This window comes from Panthera pardus, unplaced genomic scaffold (genome assembly GCF_024362965.1).
Source record: "Panthera pardus isolate Hobbes unplaced genomic scaffold, ASM2436296v1 HiC_scaffold_8, whole genome shotgun sequence".
In the NCBI taxonomy this organism is placed as follows: Eukaryota; Metazoa; Chordata; class Mammalia; order Carnivora; family Felidae; genus Panthera; species Panthera pardus.
Genome location: NW_026527013.1, coordinates 126,006,007 through 126,032,083, shown reverse-complemented (window position 1 = coordinate 126,032,083; position 26,077 = coordinate 126,006,007). Strand labels below are relative to the sequence as shown.

General features: G+C 48.0%; 1 protein-coding gene across 4 annotated transcripts in view; it reads right to left on the bottom strand.

The window, feature by feature from the left end:
- Window positions 1–26,077, bottom strand: part of EEPD1 (endonuclease/exonuclease/phosphatase family domain containing 1) — a 202,412-nt gene that overhangs the window by 5,942 nt on the left and 170,393 nt on the right. For all 4 annotated transcript variants that reach the window (XM_019418136.2, XM_019418138.2, XM_019418137.2 and 1 more), the window contains 3 exons: window positions 7,909–8,019; window positions 4,103–4,237; window positions 1,720–1,858 (listed from right to left, as the gene is read on the bottom strand). In XM_019418136.2, the coding sequence (XP_019273681.1) occupies window positions 1,720–1,858; window positions 4,103–4,237; window positions 7,909–8,019 (385 nt within the window). The remainder of the gene's footprint in view (window positions 1–1,719; window positions 1,859–4,102; window positions 4,238–7,908; window positions 8,020–26,077) is intronic.

The following is a 26,077-nucleotide window of genomic DNA, read 5'->3' as shown; positions in this document are numbered from 1 at the left end:
ATTATTCACAACAGCCAAAAGATGGAAACCAGGTATTCACCGTCCAATGAATGGATAAACAAAATGCAGTATATATACACAACAGAATAGTATTTGGCCTTAAAAAGGAAGGAATTTTTTTTGAGAGAGAGAGAGAGAGACAAAGAGAGAGCATGTGCATGTGAGCAAGGGGCAGAAAGAGAGAGAGAGAGAAAGAGATAGAGAAGCTTCTATCAGGGGCTCGCCTGAAGCGGGGCTCACACTCACCTCATGTGGGGCCCAAACTCACGAACAGTGAGATCATGACCCGAGCCAAAGTCAGATGCCTAACGACCGAGCCACCCAGGCGCCCAAAATGGAAGGAAATTGTGACACATACTACAACATGGATGAACCATAAAGACACGATGTAAGTGAAGTTAGCCAGCCACGAGAGGACAAATACCGCATGACTCCATTTGTACGAGGTACCTAGAGTGCTTCAATTCATAGAGACAGAAAGTAGAAGGGTGGCTGCTGGGGGCTGGGGAAGGAGGCGGTGGGGAGCTCATGTTGAACGGGCACAGAGTTTTGGTTTGGGAAGATGAAGAAGTCTTGCAGACGGAGGGACATCATGGTTGTAAAACCATGTAAATGTACGTACTGCCACCAAACGCTTAAAAAAAACGGTAAATGGTAAGTGTCTGTTACGTATGTTTTACTACAATCAAAAGGTCTTTTTAAAATGTAAAGCTCTAATTTGACCAAATTATTTTTATAGCCGAATTCTCACGAGTCACCCCTGTGAGGGGCCAATCTAACATGGACAAGGCTTAGAAAACTAGAGACTATTGGTGAAAACTCAAGAACACGTTAAGGCAATTCTGGGCCTCCGGCTGTAAACGCCCACCTAGAGAAGGGCAGGGCTCTGAAAAGTCCAGCCAAAAAGCCCAGTCTTTACAGCAGCGTTAACTCTTCCTTCCGGTCAACGTGCACACGGGAAAATTTCTGTATTGCTGGGGCAGAGCCTGGAAACAGAGAGCCCACTTCCTACTGAAGCTCTGCTCTTTTCACTGCTCTCTTAATCCTCTGGTATGTTTTGAGTCAGCTCGTGTCCGCTGAGCCCTCACTGTGTGCCCGGTACATCCACAGATCACCACCACACCTCCCCAGCCGCCCCTGTTGAGGCGAGCGCTGGCCAGTCCCTGACTGGACGGGCTACAAGTAGTGTGCTGATTTCCCTGAGGTCCTACAGCGACTGAAGGAGCCAAGACTAAATGTGGGTTTTCTGAGAGCTCCGGGGTGATCTGCATCCCAGCAGGGAGAAAAAATCTACCTTGTGCTAATCAGGACTTTCCCAGTCACCAACTGTCTTTCCTTCACAAGACGAGCACGTGCCAATCTGCAGGTGGCATCACCACAGCAGCAGCTGAACGCAGGAGGACTTGTCACGGGGGAGGGTGTCGTCACTTTTTTCCCCCTTAATCCTTTCCATCAAAGAGAGGCTGAAAAGCCCCAAAGCCGACAGTGTGGAGCGTGCATGGTAGGCCCAGAGACGGAGGTGTCACCATGCACAGGGGTGGCTGGGCTCCACGATATGCAGGGGCTGACAGACGGTCTTCTGTGCCCCCAGCATGCACTGCTGCTGACAGCCCTGTCAGCCTAAGGGATCGGAGGGATGCTCCGAAGAGGCAGCCCCCTGCCTGCCCCCTGCAGAAGTGGGAGCTGTCGGCCCAGCCGAGGATAAAGACAATCTCCTACCTTTCAGGGTTTCCTGCAAGGTCTGTGCAAAGGTAGCCAAGCGGTGGCTGTCACTGTGATTCCTGCTTGGATTGTCGCCCCCTGGGAGGATCATGGATGCCAGGTGAAGGTTCACAAGGGTCAAGTCATTGCTTCCCACCTAGGCAAGAAGAAACAAAGCAACAGGGACAGGCTCAGATGCTCACAGTTCCTGTATTCGTTGCTTCTGACTTAGGAACAGCTTCCTGCACGATGTTGACAACAGCAAACACAAACAAGGCAAGCTCACACTCCAAGAGATAATGCAAGACAGATCGCGCTTGGATTCTTTTGAGGCCCCTGTAGGACATCACCTTTCCCCCCTTTCCAACTTAGGGTCTGGAAAACCAGGTGCATCTGGAAAGGTCAGGTTTTGTTTTTTGTTTTTTCCTTGTAAGCAACCACAAAACAGGAGGCGGTGGTTCCCGCAGCTGGTGGTTAAGCAAGACTGGGGTCTTACCCTCTAGGGCCAGACCGTGATCCCTCTGCCAGGACTCACCGCTGGGACCCACTTCCTTCCCCACCCCACACACATCCCACCTACCCGCCCCCTTTGTGTTCTCTTCTCTCTGGAGACCACTGTGCCCTGCTGCTCACTTTCACCAGATTTCAAAGGAACAGGAAAGCTAGCTGAAGCCTGGCAGCACGGGATACGTCGCAGCCTTGGGTCCCCAGGGCAGGTGTCGTGGTGGGCAGGGACAGAAACACACAGAGATGGTCTCCTGGGCACAGCAGCTTTGCTCAGCTGCTCGGGTTTTGGCACTCCTGCCCTTCCATTTGTCGTGGTGACAAACGCTAAATACTGCCAGGAAGGACAGGGGTGCAGGGGGAGCCCCCACGAAGTGAAGGCTTCACTTCATTTCATCTTACAGACATGACCCCAGTTCACCATCATCACCACCCAGCCTGGAGAGCCCTCTGCAGCTGTGGCTCTGACCACAGAGAAACCACCTTAAGGCCACAGGCAGGGAAACCCTGCCTAGGAGGAGAACCTGGAGCCTGCTCCAGATTCTGTGTCTCCCTCACTCTGCCCCTCCCCTACTCACACTCTATCTCTCAAAAATGAATAAACGTTAAAAAAAAATAAATAAACAAAATTGGAGACACCGGTTGGTCTGGCTGTTGCCCTGCTAGGTCAAAGCAAGTGCGACCACTTTACATAAAACAGAAATCCAGGGTGGCACTAGGAGGTTTTGAAGAGGGTAACTGGCAGATTTTGCACATCAATCTCCTAAGCACAACCACAGGCACCCCCAGGCGTGCGTGTGCACACAGAACCCCAGCAACTTTGCAGCCGGGGGCAGAGCCTGGTCCAGATCCCGGCTGCAACCAACACAGCTCCCAGCACAGAGGCTGCCCCTGCCACGTGCCGCCAGAGACCGTGCTGTGATTTGAGGCAACTCTCAGGCTCCAGAACTGCTCTGGAGCACACAGAAGTGGGGGGGGGGGCAGGGGGTGCTCAAACACCCAGCAGGCTCTGTGGCAAGGGACCACTCTTGCCTGACCCTGGATTTCACAGGTAAGTGCCATGGGGATAAGGTCAATTGAGTGCCAACTGGGAGATCTATTTTGGCTGCTGGCTTCTTTTTTCCTCCTAATGCCCAGCTTCTGACTGTTTGTTGTTCATGACGTATCCCAGGTGCATCCCGGTCAATCAAAAAGACAGCTCAGATCAGTCCCCCTGCTCCTATCGATGCTCACGTAGGGAAGGGCTCATCTGGAGAGGTCAGTGGTGGGGCTGCCCTGACTCCACAACCCAGAAGCTCCTCTTGAAACCCTCCAAACTCAGATGACCCCTTGAGGGTCTTCCCCTCCCCACCCCCAACCTCCCACCCCACCCTTCCACCTCCTGGTAAGGAGAAGCATATCCTCAGAACCCATTCTGCTGTCCTCTAATCCAGTGATCTCCAAATGCCAGAGGAATGAAGAAGCACTGAAGGTACCTTTGAAAAATAGGCAGTCCTGGGCCCTGTCCCAGAAATTCTGTGTGTTTGGGGTATGGTCCAGGAATCCCTGATTTTAAGACAAGCCCCCCAGGTGATTCTGACACACGTTAGGTTTGGGAGCCAGCCATTTGATCTTCTGTGCCCAGATGCCAGAGTTATCAGAGCTAGAGTCCTCACCACCCCCCACCCCCCGCCCCCCGCCCCCCACCCCCAATCCCTCTCATTCCTGTTCTGGACAAGTTCACCGGCCAAGGGAACCCTAGGAGGACATGCTGACCTGACCCTCAAAGAGAATGAAATCAAGACAAAAAGAAGAGGCCGCTCTGGATCTCAGTTTAGAAAGGGACCCCCTACCCCCACCCCCCACCCCCACCCCCCAGCTTTTAGAAGTAGACCTTCACAGAAACATGGAATGGTACCTTGAACCTCGCAAGGTACGGGCTGGGACCCGTGGGCTTCCCATGCCCGTTGCCAGGTGAACTTTCCTGCGAGGTGGCGTCTCTCAGCTCCACCCCGGCCGCAGAGTCCCACAGGAATCCAGAGAATCCAGCCCCCTGCGGGAGAGGAACAGCTATCAGTCTGAATCAGGATTCAGCCCCACGCTGGGGGAAGAGGCAGGGGAAGCCAGGAGAAGATTTGGTTGGTTCTGCACTGGGTCCTGAGATCACATGCACAGGGACTGTTTCAGAAACAAAAGCACACCCCCAAAGCCACAGCACGTTCCTCCTTGCCCCCAGCCCCAAATATCCCACGCTGCCAATTTCAGAGTTTTATGTGGAGCCAGAGGGGCCTAGGCTGTTATCTCTTTGGGGGTGAAGTGAAGGGAGGCTCCAACTAAGCACAGAATTTTTAATCATCACATCCCTATGACAGACACTCATATCCCTGTCTACCAGGCAGGGGGTCAGCTGCTCAGAGAGGTCAAGTAACTTCCCTAAAATCCCACAGCTGGTAAGCAGCAATGCTGAGAACCAAATAGAAGACTCTCAGCGGTAGGCTTTGCTTACCAATTAGTGGCTGCATACAACAATCAGCACCTAGCAAATCCTCAGTATTTGCTGGATGAATGGAGGTCAGTGCTAAGAGTCACAGTGGTTTAGAAGTGGTCAAGGGCCCTCTGCGGGTGAACAGGTCTGCAGCCCCGGTGCAGGGCCCCATGAGGGCCAGAGAGTCGTGTCAGGAGTGTCCCAGGGCTTGGTGCTAAACGCTGCCATCTCCGGCTTCAGAATCTGCCAGCTTCTCACTGCTATCCCTAGGGGCCTTCTGCAAAGAGGAAAAGCTTCCTCTCCCACCTCACTCCAGCATCTAGAGGCTCTGCCGCCCGAGACTGGCAGCGGGACCCGTGGCATCGCTGGAGGGGCCGGTGGTGCTCATTGCGAAAAGAAAGGAAGTGACTCTGCACAACCTAAGTGGCCTCTGCTGAGTCCCCAACATCGGCTGGACCCCAGCCGCATGCCTTGCTGGGCTCAGCACCTCAACTAGACCAACTTGTGTTGAGGAGGAGGGAAGGAACGAACAGGGAACTGTGTTCTGCATGCTTTGGTATTTATAGAACCATAGGCCTGCCCACCCACTGGAGAGAGCACCAGCTTAAGAATCAGAAGAGCTGGATCTCAGGGCCACCTGTGTCACTCAGCTGCGGGACTATGGGAGCCCCCCCACTTTTCTAAACCTGTTTCCTTGGGTACAAAGTGAGGAAAACGGGATTTGCCCTTTTGGTTTGGGAGGGTTATCCCCCCTTTACTGCTTCTCAAGCAGTGGTGCCAGAGTAAACTTCCTAAAGTACCATTCAGGTGGTCAGCTCTGCTGAAGAACCTTCAGTGGCTCCCCAGTGTGCACAACCCACTGCCCGAGGGGCCCTCCCAGTAGGCACCTTCCTGTTCAATGCGGCCCTTCACACCTGCTCACCCACGTTCCCAGCAGGACCGGGTGTTCCTGGGAGCGTCTCCCAGCCCCGGGACCCAGGAGGCCCCACCTCCAGAAGAACTGCTGTGCCTCCAAGCCGGGCCACGGGAGATCAGGTGTTAGAGCCAGAGCCCTCAAATGGGATTCGGGGCTGACTCCACCTGGTAGTGGCTAGAGGACTTTGGGGCAAGTCGTTTGGTCTTTACAGATCGCAATTTCTCATGTGCGGCTGTCCCTCCAGCTGTGGGGCAAGGACCCGAGAACTGAAGAGAGGCGCGTGGACGTCACTGCAGGCATGGGGCAGACGGCAGGTGCAGCTACCCCTCTCCCATCTCCATCTCGGGTAGAGATCGAACATGTGCCACTCACAGATACAATTTATCAAACAGTGTTTAAAGAATTTTTAGGTTATCTGCCCATATTTAAGATTCAGTAAATGCCACATTAAAATCCAGGTATGTGCATCTTTTGAGAGACCAGAAGATTTGTCCACACAAGGCCCACAACCCTCCACGGCAACAAGTGCGTGGGCACAGCCTTGCAGCCTGGCACAGCCTGCCGCCTCACGTGGATGCTGCTAGGCCCTGGCCTGTGTGCAGTTAATAAAGCATTTCAATGCACATTATCTTTTTAAATCCTACAGCCACCCAGTGACTTAAGGAAGGGGCTATTGCTCCCATTTTAGAAATGAAGGAACGGAGGCTGAGAAGGTTAAGTGGCTTGAACTCGGGTCTCCTTGCAACGGCACACTGTTCTCCAATGGCCTTGATGCCCCAGGCTGGAGCAGGGTTTCCTGCCTCGTCCCTCCAACAGGCTGTGAGCTCCCGGAGGGAGGGGCTCCATCAGCTCAGGTTGAATCCCTGCCCTGGGCTCACAATGAGTGAAAACAGGCAGGGCTGCGTCACCGGGTCTGTTTTTCTTACCGATGTCTATCTGGCGTGTAGCAAAGTGCCTGGCATGCAGTAGTAACCTTTCTAATTTTTCAGTGGACAAATAAAGAGTGTTAAATGGACTATAAGATCCTAATGAACCCACCTAAAAGATACTATTTTTTTTAAAAAGGCAAGGTGTGGGCGGGGCAAGGGGGGTTGCGCCTGGGTGGCTCAGTCGCTTAAGCGTCTGACTCTTAGTTTCGGCTCAGGTAGTGATCCCACGGTTTCACGATTTCAAGTCCCACATCAGGCTCCGTGCGGACAGTGTGGAGCCTGCTTGGGATTCTCGCTCTCCCTCTCTCTGCCCCTCACCCACTCATGCTTACTCTCTTGCTCTCTCTCAAAATAAATAACATTAAAGAAAAAGGCAAAGTGGTTAGTGTTATTTCTATGTAGACTGAGTAGGAACAACCATGGGCTACAAAGGGAAAGACTAGACACGTTCCAAGTTGGCTTAATTTCCAGCCTATGGGGAAAGTACACTGGCTATCGCCTACAGTAACAATTTACACTCCAAAACATAAATCCCAGAGAAATAAGATTTATATCACCTTTTTAAGTCGTGGCTAAAAAAGAGAGCTTATGGTCAATAATTAACCAGATAACTTTAAGCCAGTATATATTTATAATTTAAAAGTTCCAAATCTCAATATCCCTCACATAAATGCTATTTGTGTGTTTATAAACATGTTGGGTATACTAGAGAGAAAGAAATACAACATCTGCATTTATAGAAAAACTATGTGATGACACAATTTCCAACTCAAGATTAGCTACCAGAACTCTATTTTAAAATCTAAAACCCCACTAATATCAAACATTCCAAATGAGTAAAAACCTCAGTCTTGAATAGATCTGTCAGAGTGAAAACATATCCTTACAGTGATTTACCCACAGCCACAGGGGAAATACCAACGAAAGAAGACTCAAAATTAAAATCTGCTCAAAATGTCCACAGAACATTTCCATGTGCACAATTTCTACCACCAAAAGCAAATGCTTCGCCTATGAATTAAGTGAATTTGAAGTTTTCAGTCAATGAACAATGGGCTCTCCACAAACTTGGCAGAGGATAGAACTGTGGCGACAGGATTAAGAGGACAAAGGACAGAAATACCCCATTTGCAGCCTTGGCTCCAGACAGGATTTCTCCTCTCCTCCCAACACCCCAAACCCCCGTTTCCGCCTGGGCAGCCGTCCATTCCCGATCGAAACATGAAGCAAGAACCAGGGCATTTTGCAACGAATAGCAAAGAGCTAAGAAATGTGCAGCAACACAAAATTGCACCAGGGATGTTGGCAAAGGAAAGTTTTAAATGTCTGTGATTAGGGAAAAGAAAGGTTTCCACAAAACGGAGATAAAATCCAAGTTTTGCAGACGAAGGTACCTTCTGGAGCGGCGTGGAGGGCATCTCGGCGACAACGGCTTTCCAGCATCCCCGGGGCTGCTTCCACTTGCGGATGTTGGGCAGGAGAGGCTGGTTTAGCTCTGTACAGAACTGCAAAGACAGAGCACAAGTTGGTGTGTGTTCGTACCGAAAGCACACCCAGCTGGGGGCAGCCGGAGGAGCCAGGAGATGCCTGAGCCTGACTCATCAGCCTTATTCAGAGGCTTGTCGGACTTCATCTCTGTTCTTAGGGTTCGTGAAGACGCAGAGGACTAAAAAAGCCCCACAAATTAAAAAGCAAACTACCTATAAACGCACAGTTATCACGGGGGGGGGGGGAGGGGGCTCTCAGTTCATAATCATCAATTTGCTTTGTAGCATTCTAGCACAGATAGCTCAAAACAAGCTGTCAGAATCCTTTCGATCCTTGTAAAACCGGTGGTTTCAAGGTCCCAGGAGGGTCTAGATACCAAACGTGGAGGAAGGAAGAGGAATACGTGGGGGTCTTTTGTCCCCCGAGCCTAGCTCACAGGTGGAAAAGCAGCCCCCCCCATCTAGAACCACCATATGTTCGCTTTGATGCTCTTCCGAGAAGAAAGCCCTGCTGTCGTGGCTCCGACACCCCACGTGTGTTTATAGGCTGTGCTTGTTTTCGCTTGCGCGGCTCCTCCAAAATGGCATGGGAACCACAGAGGGACTTGATCACCAAGGCAAAAGACAACCGCACCGGCCAAGTAAATGAAGGGTTAACAAACTACGTGCTCCCAAAGAGGTGGACCAGCTCCTCGAACTCACGCCTCAGTCGTAAGCCAGCCTCTTGACGACAGTTCCTTTGAGGGGGCCCCAGCGTTTGTCATATTTGGGTTTCATTTGTGAGATGCTCCAGCATCGGATTCCACCCCTTCTGGGGGGACACCGTGTGTCATGCAAGGCGGAGCATGCCAGTCACCCGTTTCTGTGTCCGGCCCTGCAAAGTGAGTCTTCTGGCTCCCCTGGGCGCCTCTCCACCCCCTCTCCCGTGAGCTGTCCTCAACTAACCTCACTTCCCTCCACTGCTTCCGCTTACACCTCTGTCCCGAAGGCCCCCAAACCTGTACCTGCGGCTCAGATTTCTCTCCCAAGGTGTGAACGGCATTTCGACAACCTTTTTAACATTTCTACCTGAATGTCTCCACAGAACCACAAGCCCAACGGGGTCACAAAGGGACCTGCCGTTCCCCTCCCCCCATGTCTATCTCAGTTCCTGGTATTTCCATCCTTAGAGCTGCTCTGACTCGTCCCTCTCCTCCTCCGGCCTGGCCCACTGATTCCACCGCCTCATGGGTCCGGAGCTCCCTCTTTTTGTTCTCTAGTCCCATGGCCGTGGCCTGTTTCAGAGCCCCATCTTCTCTCACCTGGGTCACCAGCAGAGCCGTGAAGTCTTCCTGCCTCTCTGTCATTCAGTCACCCTCCATGTGTCCTCTGGGTAAGTTGTGATGGCCATGCTGATAGCTCCTATCCCTGTGGTTCCTAAAGTACTGCCCGGGGCCCAGGAGCTTCAACATCACCTGGGAGCTTGTTAGAAAGCCTCCGGCCAGGGTCTGATCCTAGACCGACTGGATCAGAAAGGCGAGTGAGGCCCGGTGACCTGTTGTTAACGAGCCCGCCCTGCAGGTGATTCTGATCCCTGCGAAGGTTGGAGAACTGCAGCTGGCCAGACCCTCACAAGCCTCTGCCCCAGAGGCAGGCAGTGCTGTGGGCAAACAGCTGTCAGCTGCCAGCCCTCTGCAGGAGCACCTCAGCTGCAGAGAGCTGCATTCCTGGCCCCTCCTGGGCGGGCCTCACGCTGCTTAGCTTTAAGAGGGAAGATGAGCATCCCTCCCTGGGCAAGGGAGGAAGCATGGCAGGAGGTCTACTTTAGATACATGTCGTTCTCTCTCAAAATAAATAAACTTAAAGAAAAAAAAAGAAAAGCAGGGGCGCCTGGTGGCTCCATTGGTTAAGCATCCTACTCTTGATTTCGGCTCAGGTCATTATCTCCCGGTTCATGAGATCAAGCCCCACATTGCACTCTGTGGTGACAGTGGGCAGAGCCTGCTTGGGATTCGGTCTCTCTCTCTGCCCCTCCCCAGCTCGTGCTTGCACACTCTATCTCAAAATAAATAAACTTTCAAAAATCTTAAAGAAACAAAAAAGAGATGTGCTGTTCTTGGGGTTCTGCCTTTACAGTTAGATGGTTAAGTGTCTGCCTTTCCCTGATAGCAGATAACATAAAGAACAGAGATTGTACCCAAGTCACCTTTAAAAAAATTGTTTTATTAAGTTTATTTATTTTGAGAGAGAGAGAGAGAGAGAGAGAGAGAGAGAGAGAGAGAATCCCAGCCAGCCTCTGCAATGTCAGCGCAGAGCCTGATGCAGGGCTCAACTCACGAACTGTGAGGTCATGACCTGAGCCAAAATCAAGAATCAAGCCCTCAACCGACTGAGCCACCCGGCACCTCCCAGAGTCGCCTTTATAAAGCTCAGCTGACACTGAGCACGGTGCTCCCTGACACTCACCAAGCCTCTGCTGGTGAACCAGGAAACGCCAGGGAAGACGGCACTCCCCAGTCCATGTATGACACACAAATTGGGGGGGGGGGGGGGCGGACTGCTCCTTGCAGCTGATTATCTAAATAATTGCCTCAATTTTAACCTCACTTTGAGTTTGCCTGAGAAGTGTTCTCTTTGGGATTTGATCATTAGGGCTTTTATCGGTTCCCGACCATGGACAGTGTGCTATTCCTAATGAGGGCCTTCACCCCAGATGAATCCCCTTGGCCAGATGGTCTTGGCTGGAAGCCATCCTTGGATGGGAAATGAAGCACTTTGGAAAATGCAGCCGGAATGTATTGACTATAACTTTAGGGAATCTAGCGAGGAAATGGACTCCACAAAGAGTCCAATTTCCTGCCAGGGAATCATTTGCTTGCTGAGTGATCATTAGAGCTGAATCTGAAAATCATTAAAAAGGAGAGAAGCTCCGAATGCCCATCTGGTGCTTCGCTCTTCTCCACGCAGGGAGTCCCGCACCTGGCTGCTCACCCAAATCTCTCAGGATGCACCCTGGGGAGGCTCTATTTTTAAATACCCCCTCCGGTGATTAGCCAGCCACCCAGATTAGAGAACCCGCAGGACCCTGCTGTGCTGGGAACTGCAACATGTAAGAGCCACAAATCACATCTTTCCTAACCCTCAGAGAGCCTTCAGATACCTGAAGACAGGTGAATCTCCTGTTCACGCTGTAACCGCCAGCCCCACTTAAACACTCCCATTCCAGGCAACGCCACTGTGATCGGAAGGGTTAGCATGCGAAGGAAGAAGCGACACAGGCTTCCATTGCTCTCCATGCTTACGACTCTCAGAGAAGGCCTTTGGAGCCTAAAGTCAGCTAGTCGAAGTGTGATCATCGGTATCGTCTGGGAATTCATGAAACATGCATATTCCCAGGCCCCTCTCAACCTACTGAGTTAGTAACTCCAGGCGGGGGCCAGGTGATCTGCATTTTAACAGCCCCTCCAGGTGCCTTGGATACAATTTTAAAGCTGGTGTTATCAGATGAGGGAAAGACATTCTCCTTTTGTTTTCTATCTAAAAGCTTTTCTTTCGTGGGTAAACTCTAGGAGATTTAAGGAACCCTAATTCCTGACCTTTAAGGGCTACCTATATTTTGTACATCTGAAGCCTTGATCTTGATAACCTCTCTCAGCCCACAGAGTAGACGATCCCCCCGCTATGCCCTCTTATTCAGTATCTCATATTATCAGAGACAATTAATAGTTTAAGGAACCAGGGGGAAATTATTTATGGCTAGAAGCGTTCTATGCCCACATCTGCATGCACAGACCTCAGTGCTAGGTAAGGGGTAGGACTGTCTTCTATTTCTAGGGCTGAAAAAAGAATTGCCAGTTTGTTAACTTAGTTGACTGCACTACCAGTTCACAGCAACACTGAAGAGCACCTTTTAGATTCCTGCTACTCAGAGTGCGGTCCGTGGACCGTCAGCACTGACCTCACTTGGGAGTCTGTCAGAAATGCAAAGTCTCAGGCCCACCCCAGACCTACTGCCTTGAAATCAGCATTTTCTCAGGACCTCAGAGTGATTTACAAGCTTGGCAAGTTTGAGAAGCCTGCTTCGGAGTCTTCCTTGTTTTGTAGACATCGTCCCTATTACCTGCCCCAGCCGGCCTGCATGAGGCGAACACCCTACCAGTTATTCGTGAGTGAACTACAGCACAGAAAGGTTAAGCCATCTGTGAGTTTCCAGTCAAGATCACACGGTGGAGAAGAGTTAGAGGAGGGTCTGAACTGAGGTCTGCTTCCCACTACTCTATCTCCTGGCCAGGCAGGTAGAAGAGACGGAGTAGGGCAGGCTCCCAGATGAGGCCAGCCCACCTTACTGGACGGACCCTTGGGTCCTTCCTCCTGAAAACTTCACAGGAAAACAAAAGCAACCTCTGAGAGCCCTCCCTCTGAACTCTGCCTAAAATTGTTTTATTTAGAACAGCTGGTTCTCAAATTTTCTGCTTCGTCCCCATATCAGCAGGTAGAAACAATACTCTTCCAAGTAAAAGAGGCTCACCGGGGCAGAAAGGGTGGAAATGGGGGGTATGTAGGGTTGGGACAAAATCTCCCAGGGAGCTGACCTGCACAACCCAAAACTACGACCCTACAAATGTATTTCTAGAATCCTGGGGGCTAGCCCACCATCTGCCTCCATCAAAATCACACTGGTTCTTATTTTTAAAAGCACAGATCTGTGAACTCCATCCCTCACAGAATCGGAATCTCTGAGGTTAGGGCCAATCTGTGCATTTCTCACAGGATCCCCGATCAGCTTTGAAGCGTGAGCAACTCAGACAAGGCTCTGCAATTGCTTATTTTGAACTCAGCCTTCATATTTTTCATACCTGTGGTCTGGAAAGACAGTTTTCATTATTCAAAACAAACCTACCATTTCAGCTATCACCCCCACCCCGTGCAAGCATCTGACTGGGCCTCTTCTCAGATAATCCCATGAGGTAACACATGAAGGGAGCCCAGCGCACAGGAGGCATGCGACACATACTCGCTGAGTGGATGAATCAGAGAGGTCTCCTGAGGATCCCACCTTATGGCTTCTCTCTCCCAAGATGAGTTACAAGAACGACCATAGGCTGGACTTGTTCCTCTAGCTTCAGACCAAACATGGGTGATATCGTCATTCTTTCACACCCACCTCACTACCAGCTTCATCAACACCAAATCCCCTCTGCTCTTTGGCTCAGCAATCATGGGACTCAGTGTCAGAGATTTTAACTCCAATCTACAAGATGCCCAAGGCATAGGCATTCAGAAATGCCAAGTCCTAAGAGAAAAGACTCTTGGCTATGTTTCAGATGTGCTGCGCCCTGGGTCTGCCCTGGATCAGCTGACTCAGCTTGTCTCTGCAGTGACAGAAGGGTTCCAAGGCTTGAGACCAACCGCGATTTGTTCGTGGACATTTGGACTTTTTTTTTTCTTTCTTTCTACTCCTCCCCCTTCCTGAAATAAATATTCCTTGCTCATCCGGTCCTGAGTGAGAAACACAAATAGGAAAAGCAATCTAATTTCACTTGGTGGCCTGTCCAGCCACCACCAAGCTCAGTGGTCCTTTCGTCTTCCCCGTTCAGTTAACTTAAGATACCTGTGAGCTAGGTATTAAGATGTGTTACAGTGGTGCCCACAGAGTTAGCTGGAGACAGACTTTTCGGACTACTGGCAGGCATTTTCAAAAGCAAACTCCAAATGGCCACCCTTATCCTGCATCCTGGATGGTGGGGGAGGGATGTCCTCACTTGGAACCCTCTGGGTCAAATTTCCAGATAAAGTTGCTTTGCTTTGAGTTGGTTGTTTTTGCTTGCTTTATGGATCCTGGAGGTGACCTCCTGGACAGTGAGTTTTCCACATGTGAACCGTTAGTTTTCTCTGCACACTCAATGACAGCTTCTGAAAACGCAGTATATGATGGCTAAAGCAGCACAGGTGAGCTTCCTTAAAAAAGATAAGTTGCCATCATAAAATAAAGAAGTCCCCGACTCAGACCATGCAAGGTCAAGAGACTAAACTTTCATTTGGATGCCACAGGCATGGGAGCAAATGACAGAGACAACAGTTTCTGTACCGTTAATTGTAAGCAAGGGCTTATCTTTGCCAGCATCTCCAAGGGCGGAAATGCCATGGACAATAATAGAAGCCAGCACATCTATGGGTATCTGTAAATGATCCCATTTGGAGTGAAACCAAAGAATGGTTGAGGTCATTAAAAAACGTCACTGTACTCTAAAAGAAAACACCAACGCAAAAGCAAATTACATCTCAGTATCAACTCAATAAGAACCATGTTTGGCCTTCTAAGTGTAACAAGCCTATTGCAAAGTTTTTCTGGGATATTTGTTTAGCCTTTAGAATGTTGATATTTTGAAGGTCGATGGGGCAGCCAAGTACTCAGTTACATTGCTTAGTTCTCCTAGTAGCTAAGTGCCTTAATGGTTATCAGCGGTCTTAATGGCCCTGGCACACCTCTTTGCAGAGCAAGGGCTCACACACACAGTATAACATGGACACAAAGCAAAAGCGAAAAGTCTTTCAACCTCCTCTTTGTCTCAATCTGTCCAGAAGAGATCAAGTTTGCTCGGTGGCTTATGCTCTATGTTTCCAAAGAGCCAGGATTATCATAGAAGAAAGAAGCCCCTGTCTTAGGTCAATGCAAACACAGGCACGTATCCCTGAGGGGAGACAGGTGCAATGTGGGACAGAGAGCAGTATAGGGTGAGGGTTCTCCAGGGCTCTGAGCACCTCTGACTTTACTGCTACAGCACTGCCTACAGGGCCTTCCCTACAGGGTCAGGAATCCGCAGAGGGGGAGCGTCGGTCATTCTCTCTGCTCCTTGGGGGCTCATTGAGCAACTACCATATTCCAACATTAAAAGGAAGAACTGGCCTTGGTTTCTTCTAGCTTTGCAGTGGGCCAAGTTTCTTCTAGCTTCTAGTTTCTTCTAGCCCCTCAGTGGGCCACCTTCATGGGCTAGAAGAAGAGGAGAAGCTTTGAGACCCTAGGTCTTGGTCTCCCTATCCATCAAGTGCAGGGACGGGAGGAGATGACCCCGTCCAAGGGCATTTCCAGCTCCAAAACCATATGATTCTGGAATTCTAGGAGGCGAGGATGAGAAAAGAGGGAAAGGCGGAGGGGGGAGGGGTGAAGGAAGCATAGGGAGAGGAAATACAAGATTCTCATAAACTCCTCTCTCCCTCTTTCTCTGTGATAATTGCTGTATGAACTCCACGGAGAAGCTGATTGCATTGAGAGGACACTGAACTGTCCAAAGGCCTTTCCCCCAAACCATGAGAGTGGATTCCACTCTTCCAAAAAATGGCATCAGCTTTCTTTCATGTCCCCTTGGCTCCACCCGGAAGACCCCTCACTAAACTGCCTGGAATAAGAGCATACTCTTAATAGGTAGTAATTTTAATAGGTTAAGTTTGGCTAAGTCCAACAATAGTCAGAAACACAGGTGGCCAGTAACCTACAGCCCAGTCAGCTTCTGAAACCTGTAAAAAAGTAAGAGCCGGAGGGGGAAGGGAAGGGCAGGGAAAGTAAGTGCCAATAATTTGACAGACACTTTTCACAGATTATCACATTTACTCCTACTGATAACCTTGCAAGGCAGGTAATAATGCTCCCGTTTGACCCCTGAGGAAACCAGGCACCATGGCAAGGTCACTCACTGCCAGCAAGTGGGCCACGTGGGATGGGAACCGGGTCTGGCCAGCTCTAATGCCGAAATGCACAGAGGGGAGAAAGCTCAGAAAACAAGCCCGCCAACTGATCTAGGCGACGGTGTATGTGGTGCAGGCACCGTACCACACGCTTTCCAAATCTGGGGTTCTCTGGAACTGAGTCAGTTTCATCATCAGTGCCCCCGGGGTCCCGGGGACACAGAGTTCTGGAGAGGTCACCACATCAGACCACAGCTTACCTCCTGGCAGGGACCAGGCACTGGCGGGACATGCCCATTCTGTAACCTAGAGCCAAGCACTCAGAGCTTCATAAGGCAGCCCCTGCTCTAAAGCTCAGACCCCATCCTTCCTCATCGGCGGGGAGAGGCAGTGAGCTTACAGCCCCTTCATCACTCGGCACAGGGGCCACTTCCAGATCAGCTCCATGAACACACTCTTTCCATGGGCACCCGCAAGGAATTCTGGGCGAGTGTTCACCCTTGTTTAAACATTATCATGCTGAGGAAGATCAAAAGCAAACAGAGACATTTCCTGACCCTCCACAAACAGCTAATCATTAGCTGCTTTTACAGAGTCAAGGGAAGGGACACCCATAGGCACTCCTGTCAACAGAACGCTGCTGGTTCTGGTAACCTCTCCTCTGTGTTCTCCCAAGTTACTTATCATGGGTTTCCTGAACAAGATGGTTAAAAATGACAAAGGTGGTGGGGGTGGGGGGTGCCTGGGTGGCTCAGTCAGTTAAGCGTACGACTTCAGCTCAGGTCACAATCTCGTGGTTCGTGGGTTCCAGCCCCACCTCGGGCTCTGTGCTGACAGCTCAGAGCCTGGAGCCTTCTTCGGATTCTGCATCCCCCTCTCTCTCTGCCCGTCCCCTGCTCATGCTCTGTTTCCATCTCTCAAAAAATAAATAAGTGTTAAAAAGTTTCTTTAATAATAATAAAAAATAACAAAGGGCTAAAAAGCCTTTCAAGGACAATCAAAACATTTTTCTGCAAGGGGAACTGTAAAATGGAGAGCAGAGGGAGGGGGAGATTTCATAGAGGTGGAAGTTAGGTTAGGAGGAGACGGAGCCACACGGGGCACAGGGATCCCACACTGCCACCACCCTCACCATCATCCTCATCATCCCTCACTGTCGCCCTTCAGGGACACTTCCAAAGGTTCTCGTCTTCTCCAAAGGTCTTCGGATGTGAAGACTCTTCATCTCAGCTAGGAGCGAAGACTGTGATAGTTTTGTGGCTTTTTTTCCCCCCTTCTCTTTAAATTGAGGCTTATGTCTGGATATAAACGAACACAAGCTCCTTATAGGATAATTTGTAAAGTAGAGAAACACAGAAAAATCTAAGCAGAATACCACTGGGCAGGACAAGCACTGCCAACCTTTTGTGGATTTCCCTGCAGGCTATTTCCTATGGAGTTTGTTACTACATCTGTCTGTCCGTATAGATGCACACGGTTTTGCGTTCTGCTTTTCCTGCTTACCACTGTGCCACAGGATTACAATACCTTCTAAATTCACGCCATGAGCCATCTGACATGCTATGATATGGACAGGGCAAGCCATACCACAGTGGTGGAGGTTTCATTACTTGGAAGAAATTTCTGCTTGAGGCTCATTTCATTTCACTGTCAACATCTTAAAATCACCTAACAAAGTAGTTGTAAGACCGATTCTACCCTCACCTGCTCAAAATGATTTCATCCACAGGTGTAAATAAAAATCCCAAGTAAGTTAGCATTTAAAATTATAACGTGTTCATTTTTGAAAATGCATCAGGAGGTCTTTGTTTATTTAAATATATATACCTGTGATAAACACACAGCAGTACAGGGTCCCAGAGTGCATTAAACCCCTGAAATGTACAATCAGAAGGGAAGTGACACTTTCTTTTTTTAACCCCCTGATATAAGAGATGGGAGTTTTTAAAAATAGTTTCTTTCATCTTAAGATAAATAACTTTCACCTTTATTTTTTCCCTCTAGCTTTGTTTTTTAATAAAATGTCTCTCTAGAGAATTTGTCCTGCTGTCCGTCTGTCTGTTAGGACCCTCGGGCGTGTACAGAAGGTGGGGGCGATCGCCAGGTCAGAACTCAATGGGATGTCTACTCCACTCTGGTGCCTTAACCTAAGCTGTGATGTTAAATGGGGTCATGTTCATTATTCAAGGATGAGGTTAGGAACACAGACTCTAGAAAAAGGCTGCATACGTCCAGACTTCGGCTCTACCACTTATCAAGAGTTTTGACTCTGGGCAAATGACTATTCACCCGCTCCACACCTCAGTTTCCCCATCTGTAACAAGAGGACACAAACTGTTCCTGCCTTACCAGTTTGCTATTTCTTAATTTTTAAAAAACATGTATTCATTTTTGAGAGACAGAGAGTAAACTGGGGAGGGGTAGAGAGAGAGGCAGGCTCCAGGCTCTGAGCTGTCAGAGCCTGGAGATTGAATCGGAAGCTGGCTCCAGGCTCTGAGATGTCAGCACAGAGCCTGATACGGGGCTCGAACCCACAAACCATGAGATCATGACCTGAGCTGAAGTCAGACGCTTAACCAACTGAGCCACCCAGGTGTCCCTGCCATTTCTAAAGCAGGTAGCACAGGGCTTGGCACACAGCAAGTCTCCTGTGTGTTCTTGTGGCTGTGCTACAGATTGGGCCACTCCACCATGACAAGGCCATGGAAGGAGGGTCCCCGCCTTCAACTTTCCACACACGATGGCACAATTCTCAAAGCAAACCAGCTGAGGAAGTGAGCAGGGGCAGGGGCCAGGGCCAAAAGCCAACACATCGCAAGCTGGGACATAGAGACCACTGAAATACAGCCCTGCAGATATGGACAGAAAGACGGGAAACTAGTTGCTAATATTCTTCTCTGGTGAAGAGGAAAGAGGATTCATGCAAACATTCAATAAAAATGTAACAAGCATTAACTGTGTGTGTATCCTGGGTCAGGCTCTGGAGCTATAATGGTGAGCATTAGAAACATGGTCCCCTGCCCTCCCTGAGCTTACAGTCTATGTATGAGGGGCAGGGGGTGATGTAAGCCCACTTTAAAAAAATAATTATATTTATGATACTTTTATTGAGGTCATTCTAGTGCCAAGTACTGAACACACATGAATTCATTTTGTTCTCAAAATAGCTTCCTAAGGTAGGTGTTATTATGATCCTCATTTGATGGATGAGAAAACAGAAGCACAGAGAGGCTAATTAACTTGCCCAAGATCACACAGCCAGTAAGAGGCAGTGCTAGCATTTGAACCCAGGCAGTCTGACTCCAGAACCCATGTTCTGTGAATAGCCTTCTTTTGTTTCTGTCGACACAGTTATTAATCAAATAATCATCCACACACAAAACTGTGGCTGAGACGTGGGCCACAAAGGAGTGGTTCCAGGAGCCTGTGGCATCCATGACAGTGGCAGTGGGGGTGGGGGTAAGAGGGGTTTGACTTAGTCAGGGACGGCTTCCCTGAAGAGGTGATGCTTGAGCTCAGAACCCAAGGATGAGTCAGAGTTAACTGGTTAAAGAGGAAGGGAGAGCAACCCAGGCAGCCAGACAGCACATGCAAAGGGCCTGTGGTGGGACAGACATGGAGAATTTGTAGGACAGAAAGGTGAATGTGGCTACAGCACAGAGGATGAGGGGCAGAATGGTGAAATGAGCCCCAAGGAATGTCAGAGCCTGACCATGCAGAGCTATGTCTGCTCTGAAGGGAGTTTGTTCCTCCTCCTGTGAGCAATCCTAAACCTGACAGAGGGCACAAAGAGATCTGCATTTTTACACGGGTGCAGAGCTGTAGTATACAGTGTGGGCTGGAGAAGGGCCGACAGGCCGTAAGACATGGGGACAGCTTGACTAAAAGGAAAGTAATCCCAGTCTGAAAGATAATTAAGAAAGAAGCATAACTTGGCTTTAAAAAAATGAAAACAGGTACTTAAACCAATACGACCAAGTACGGGAATATTCACAGCAGCACTAGTCACAACAGCGAAAAGATAGAACCAGCTCAAATGTCTGTCAACCAATGAACAATAAACAAAACGTGCTATATCCATACAATGCACCACCAGCGACCCACAGGAAAGGGATGGCCTATTAATACCTGCTACGACATGGGTGAACCTCAAAAATACACTGAGTGACAAAGCCAGACACAAAAGGCCCCAAATTGTAGGATTCCATGTACATGAAATGCCCTGAACAGGCAAATCCATAGAGACGGAAAGCAGACCGGTGGTTGCCAGGGGACGAGAGGAAGAGGATACTAGGTTTCCTTCTGGATGACGAAAATGTCTTGAATGAGACGGATGTGATGGTTGCACAACACTGTGAATGTAGTAAATGCCGTCGGATGACACACTTTCAAGTGAACTCTGCAATGGTTACTTTTTTGGTATGTGAATTTTACATCAATAATAAAGAAAGTGAGGGCACCTGGGTGGCTCAGTCGGTTGAGGGTCCAACTTCGGCTCAGGTCATGATCTTGTGGTTCATGAGTTCGAGCCCCACATCGGGCTCACTGTTATCAGTGCAGAGCTCACTTTGGATCCTCTGTCCCCCTCCCTCTCTGCCCTTCCCCTGCCCTGCTCGCTCTCTCTTTCTCTCTCTCTCTCTCTCTCTCTCTCTCAAAAATAAATAACACATTTAAAACAATACTAAAGAAAGTGACTTGGACAATGAATTGGATGTTGAAAGTAAAGCAGAGGAACCACTCTGTTCATTCAACACACACCAGGCGCTACACCAGGCTACAGCTGTGCCTGCTGGCTGTCCTTCAGGAGCCCTCCATCAGGGTGTCAGTTCCACCCCCAGGGAGGCCACCTCTGCACAGGGACAATCCAGTGTTTCACCACGTGGTCACTGAACACCTGGAAGAGGAGAACACCACCCAGTAATTCCTGGAATAGAGGCTCTCTGAAGCTCAAAAAAGACATTTTTAGGGCAAATAAAATAAATACTTTGTCCCAAATTAGGCACTAAACTTGTGAGTAATGATTGAAACTAATTATTCTAAGTGGAAAGCAGGTCTGAAAATAGCAATGAGTTTTGGAGGATTTTGCAGCTATTTTAGGAGAGTGTAGGAAAGCTGCAGGCAGAGTGAAGGACCCCAAGTCAGAGCAGAAACACCGTGATGGCCATGCCAGGGTTTGCCCTGAATATGCCGCTCCATAGATTCCAACATTTTTACCTGGCTCGAGAAACATGCCAAGGACGAAGGTTGAAACAGAGTTTCATTTGTCACTTCCTAATGAAATGCTGAACTGAAATTTTGCTGTGAAATGTCAACCATATATGTTACGATGTTTTACTTGTAAGCAAAAAGGCACCTGACCCAAGCTTGTAAGGTGACAGTAACATTTCCTAAGACAAACCATGTTGGTTTAGCCTACCGGAGCTCTTCCCTTTCTAGAATTTTCTTCCGTCTTAGATATTTTCAGGTGACAGGCTCAAAGAATGGGTAAGATGGGTACCAACTGGGGAAACAGTGTTTCTAAACCCCCCTCCCCCCAAAAAAACCATCCCACAGTACAATGTATTAATCAGAGTTTTTTAAAAAAATCTTTAATGTTTATTTATTTTTGAGAGAGAGAGACAGACCATGAGCAGGTGAGGGGCAGAGAGAGAGGGAGACACAGAATCCAAAGCAGGCTCCAGGCTCTGAGCTGTCAGCACAGAGCCCGACGCGGGGCTCGAACTCACGGACTGTGAGATCATGACCCGAGCTGAAGTCAGACGCTTAACCGACTGAGCCACCCAGGCGAGTATTTTTACTTCTGCGGTTTCAGATATGACAACAGAAAGGGTTGGGGACACAGAAAAGGAAGATGGGAGGAGAGGAAAAGCCGAGACAAGAGGGTAGGTACTTACATTCAAAGAAAATAATCCAAAGAGAAGCAGAACAAAGCCCATGGTTTACATTAGCTCCCATCCCTACCCTCCTATGAGAACACCCACTTTTTTTTCAGCCCCAGAGATAGATTTTCTCAGTCCATAAACACTGAAGACTCATTCACTCTTAGACTCACTCTAGGCTGCAGAGCGCCCAGCACTTTCCTGTGTGTTCCTGTGAAGCATCCAGAGTTATTTAGGAACCGTTACATTAAACACAAAATTAGTTCTTATGGACCCCCAGGGAAATCGCTCTGGTTGCCATTTTTCTTACAGAATGCCAGCCTTCAGCTATTCTAAATGGTGTTTATGCAGCCTGCCGTCCTTAGCAGCCATAATCATAAAAATAAAGACTTCAAAGCCGTGGGTGAAAGTATTACTGATTCATGACTTATTTTATTTTGATTTGCATTATGCCAAATCCTACGCTTTAAAGCCTTCATATTTCCTAAATTATTTCAGGGCAAACCACACAGATTTGATTGTTCTTTTCCGTGTGGGCAGCAAGGGATGGAGAGACCTGTGATTTTTTCACTCCCAGGCACGTGATGACAGCAAGAACTATACAGGTGGCAGTTCATGAAAGAGCATTCTCATTTTGGAGAATGTCCTGAGACTCATCACTTCTCAGTTTTCTGTGCTAATGGGAGAAATGGAAAGCCAAATCCCCAAACTATCTTTTAGTCAACCTCCCTTCCCATTACATTTTTGGCCAGAGGCACTTAAAAATAGCCTAACTGCCGGAGGTTAGTTTCACAGGCTCTAGAGCTCCTTTCAAACTACTGGGAGTGGGTAGAGCACAAGCAAACGGGGCACTGCGAAGCGTTACAAAAATCAAGTTGCACACCTGGCAAGGGCCGTGTCCTGGATGCCAGAACAGTGTTCTGCAGGGCACAAAGAGAAGTCCACGGTAATGAGTCGTAACCACAACAGCACTTGGTACTAGACAGCTCACCACGGGGCAAACACTACCACTGGCTCGGACCCACGCCATGGCTCGAGAAATGGGGAATGTGGGGCTGGAGGGATTAGGATCACCCAGAGGGCAAGGGGCTGAGCCAGGACCCAAATCCATGTCTATCTGACCCCATTGTGCCCTTCAGCTTCCTGCTGTGGCAAGTACAAGGTGAGGAGTCACATGATCCATCTTGTGTTTTAGAAGGGTTATCTGGTAAGCTTACAAATGAGGAACTGAAACAAAATTAAATTACAGAGACCAAATCATCCTTTTATATGTTTTTTCAAAAGTGGTGTTTTTTTTGTTGTTTTGTTTTGTTTTGTTTTGAGAGAGAGAGAGAGAGAGAGAAAGCATGAGCAGGGAGCAGGGGAGGGACAGAGAGAGAAGGAGGGACGGAGAGAGGGAGGAAGGGAGGGGAGAGAGAGAGAGACAGAGGGAGAGACAGAGACACACAGAGAGAGAATCCCAAGCAGGCTCTGCACTGTCAGCGTGGAGCCCGATGCAGGGCTTGATCTCACGAACCGTGAAATCATAAACTGAGCCTACATCAAGAGTCGGATGCTTAACTGACTGAGCCACCCAGGAGCCCCCTTTTATGTATTTTAATTTTTCTTTCTGCTTCCAAGCTTTCTAGAAATCTCACTTTTCTAGCTATGGCATAAATACTGATCAACTGACTTGAACTTTATTCAGGCAGAAGCTATGCAAGTGCATGCACACACACACGTTGCGTTTTTTCATAAATAAAAGCAAATTAAGTGCTGTTACTAAATAAATTAAGTACCAAAAACAACATTAAAAAAATGTCCCGGCCACATCCTGAAATGAAGCCTAAAAATACATGTTACTTCTTCCCCTCTTATTTTCAAATATAGCCACACAAATGAAATGCACGGCAAGGATGTCTGGTAAGGACAAATAAAATGAACAATCGATATGTAGCAATTTATTCTTCACCTAGAGGTTTCAGCCAGGTGGACAGAAGAAGGGAAGACAAATCTTGCCTGATACAGAAGATTTGCAGTAATACAGTCACAATTTTCTTTTTTTTTTTTTTTTTTTTTTAATATTTTTTTAACGTTTATTTATTTTTGAGACAGAGAGAGACAGAGGATGAACAGGGGAGGAGCAGAGAGAGAGGGAGACACAGAATCTGAAACAGGCTCCAGGCTCTGAGCTGTCAGCACAGAGCCCGACACGGGGCTCAAACTCACGGACCATGAGATCGTGACCTGAGCCGAAGTCGGACGATTAACCGACCAAGCCACCCAGGCGCCCCTACGGTCACAATTTTCTAATCAACATGGGGAAAGGCTTTAATCTCCCTCCACTGCTCCCACCCGCCTCTCCAGAGCTGGCGCAAATGCTGAAAATTCAGGCAAAAAAACAGAACTTGTCACTTTCCCTTCCAAGTTCAGCTCTTTGGCTTGTAAATTCTGGGGATCTTGCTTTAGTCCTGGGCACTTCTGATTCTTGTGGATCCCCAGGGCTGGACACATCAGGAAGATGCTCAGTGTCTCAATAATGACACTACAGAGCCACTTAAAAAAATCTCTTGACTGGCTAGTGGTGTAGGAAGCCACTAACAGATAACTAGGAAAGCAGGTAATTTTAGAATAATGCATATATGGGGAGCTACTTTGTTTTCTCTGGCTGCCTTCTTTGAACCTAGTTAATTCTGTCTGTGAAAACGGGTCTGCATTTCATGGACCAGAGTTAGGTAGGACAGGCTGGGGGCGAGGCAAGGAGTGTAGGACAGCAGAGTCAGAATGCAGAGGAGGAACCAAGTCTAGGATCTAGAAAGAGGTCTGGGATTGTGTTCACAAGGGATGTCAGTACACTTTTCTGAAATTCTACCAAGATAGATCAAAGTCTCTGAAAGCAGGTTGGATGCTTTCCCAGAAGTTTGGAATCTTGTTAAGGCCCAAGCTCACCATTTCAGTGCCTCCTGAAGGTTAATAAAAAAAAATATTTTATCAGCTGTAGGAATTACTCATTCTAAATAGGTAGTTAACAACCTGATAGATTTCTCCACTGAATTAATTCAAGCCTTAGTGACCAGCTCAATCAGGACAATTTTACCTGCTGAGAACACGAGAATAAATGTTTTTAGCGACAGAGCAAAACAGTTTTACCTGCCTGCCCTTCTGTTCCATTTTAAATGACAAACTAACTTAACTTTGCCTCTGTTTCATTTTAAATGACAAACTAACCCTAACTTTACTAAGTACACAGTCATGCTCTTAAGAAATGAATGAATGAATCATTCGTGAAAAGTCTCAGAATTCTCTAAAGAAGTGAATTGAAAGTTCTCTCAGTACCAACTCATTGTTAGCATTTCCTGATAACAGAAGCATTTGAGGGTGGACTAAATAAGACAGGAAATTGCATGTAACTCCTGTCACATGGCTAAGTGAATGTTTGTACAAGGTGGTGGCTACATGCAACGATTTTGAAGGGAGTGCAGTGAGTTGAGCACATTTTCTCTCTATTGAAAAGAAAATAGGGGGGCGCCTGGGTGGCTCGGTCGGTTGAGCATCTGGCTTTAGCTCAGGTCATGATCTCACAGTCTGTGGGTTCGAGCCCCACGTCAGGCTCTGTGCTGACAGCTCAGAGTCTGGAGCCTGTTTCCAATCCTGTGTCTCCCTCTCTCTCTGCCCCTCCCCCACTCTCACTTTGTCTCACTCTGTCTCTCAAAAATAAATAAATATTTAAAAAATTTTAAAAATAAATAAATAAATAAATAAATAAATAAATAAATAAAAAAGAAAAGAAAATAGAGTCAAGAGACCAACAAGATCAGAGGGGAAAATGCTTAGGATATACTGAAGGACAAACAGAGCCTTTCAAGTACTGAAAAAAATCCCAGAGCAAGCCTCTTCCCCTCTTCCCAGCCAACAGATGGTCTAGGACAGCAGTTTTTAAACATTTTTGACCATGAGCCATAGCAATAAATACATTTTTATACGGCAATCTGGTATATTCTATTTGTCTGCCTGCCAACTGTGTATGTATGCATTGAAGTATGTATGTATCCATGTATCTATCCATCTATCCATTCATCCATCCATCCACCCACTCACCCCTCCACACATTTGTATATGCATGTAAGATAATGATGCCAAATAGTAATGTGAACCCACAGGAACAAATGAAGAAAACTGGAAATAGTAAATAATAAGGTTAATGGAGCTACTGCTATAAATAGATACTTGTTCTCCTTTCTTCTCTCATCTTCTTTAAAAGACATAATAGTATATAAAGTAATGACTATAATAATGTCTAGTTGGTCTGTAGCATAGTAGTTAGATGTAACATGTGTAGTAGCAACAGCTCCCAAAGGGGGAAGAGGGAATTCAGCTATATAGAAATAAGGTTTTATCTCTCACTGAAATTAAGTTAGTACAAATCTGAAATAAGTTAGTATAAATCTAATAAATTAAGACTTATATGGCAAATTCAACAGCAACTACTAAGAAAATAACTCAGAAAGCATAGTGAAAAAAATCACTATGGAAATTAAAATGCTACCATAGAAAGT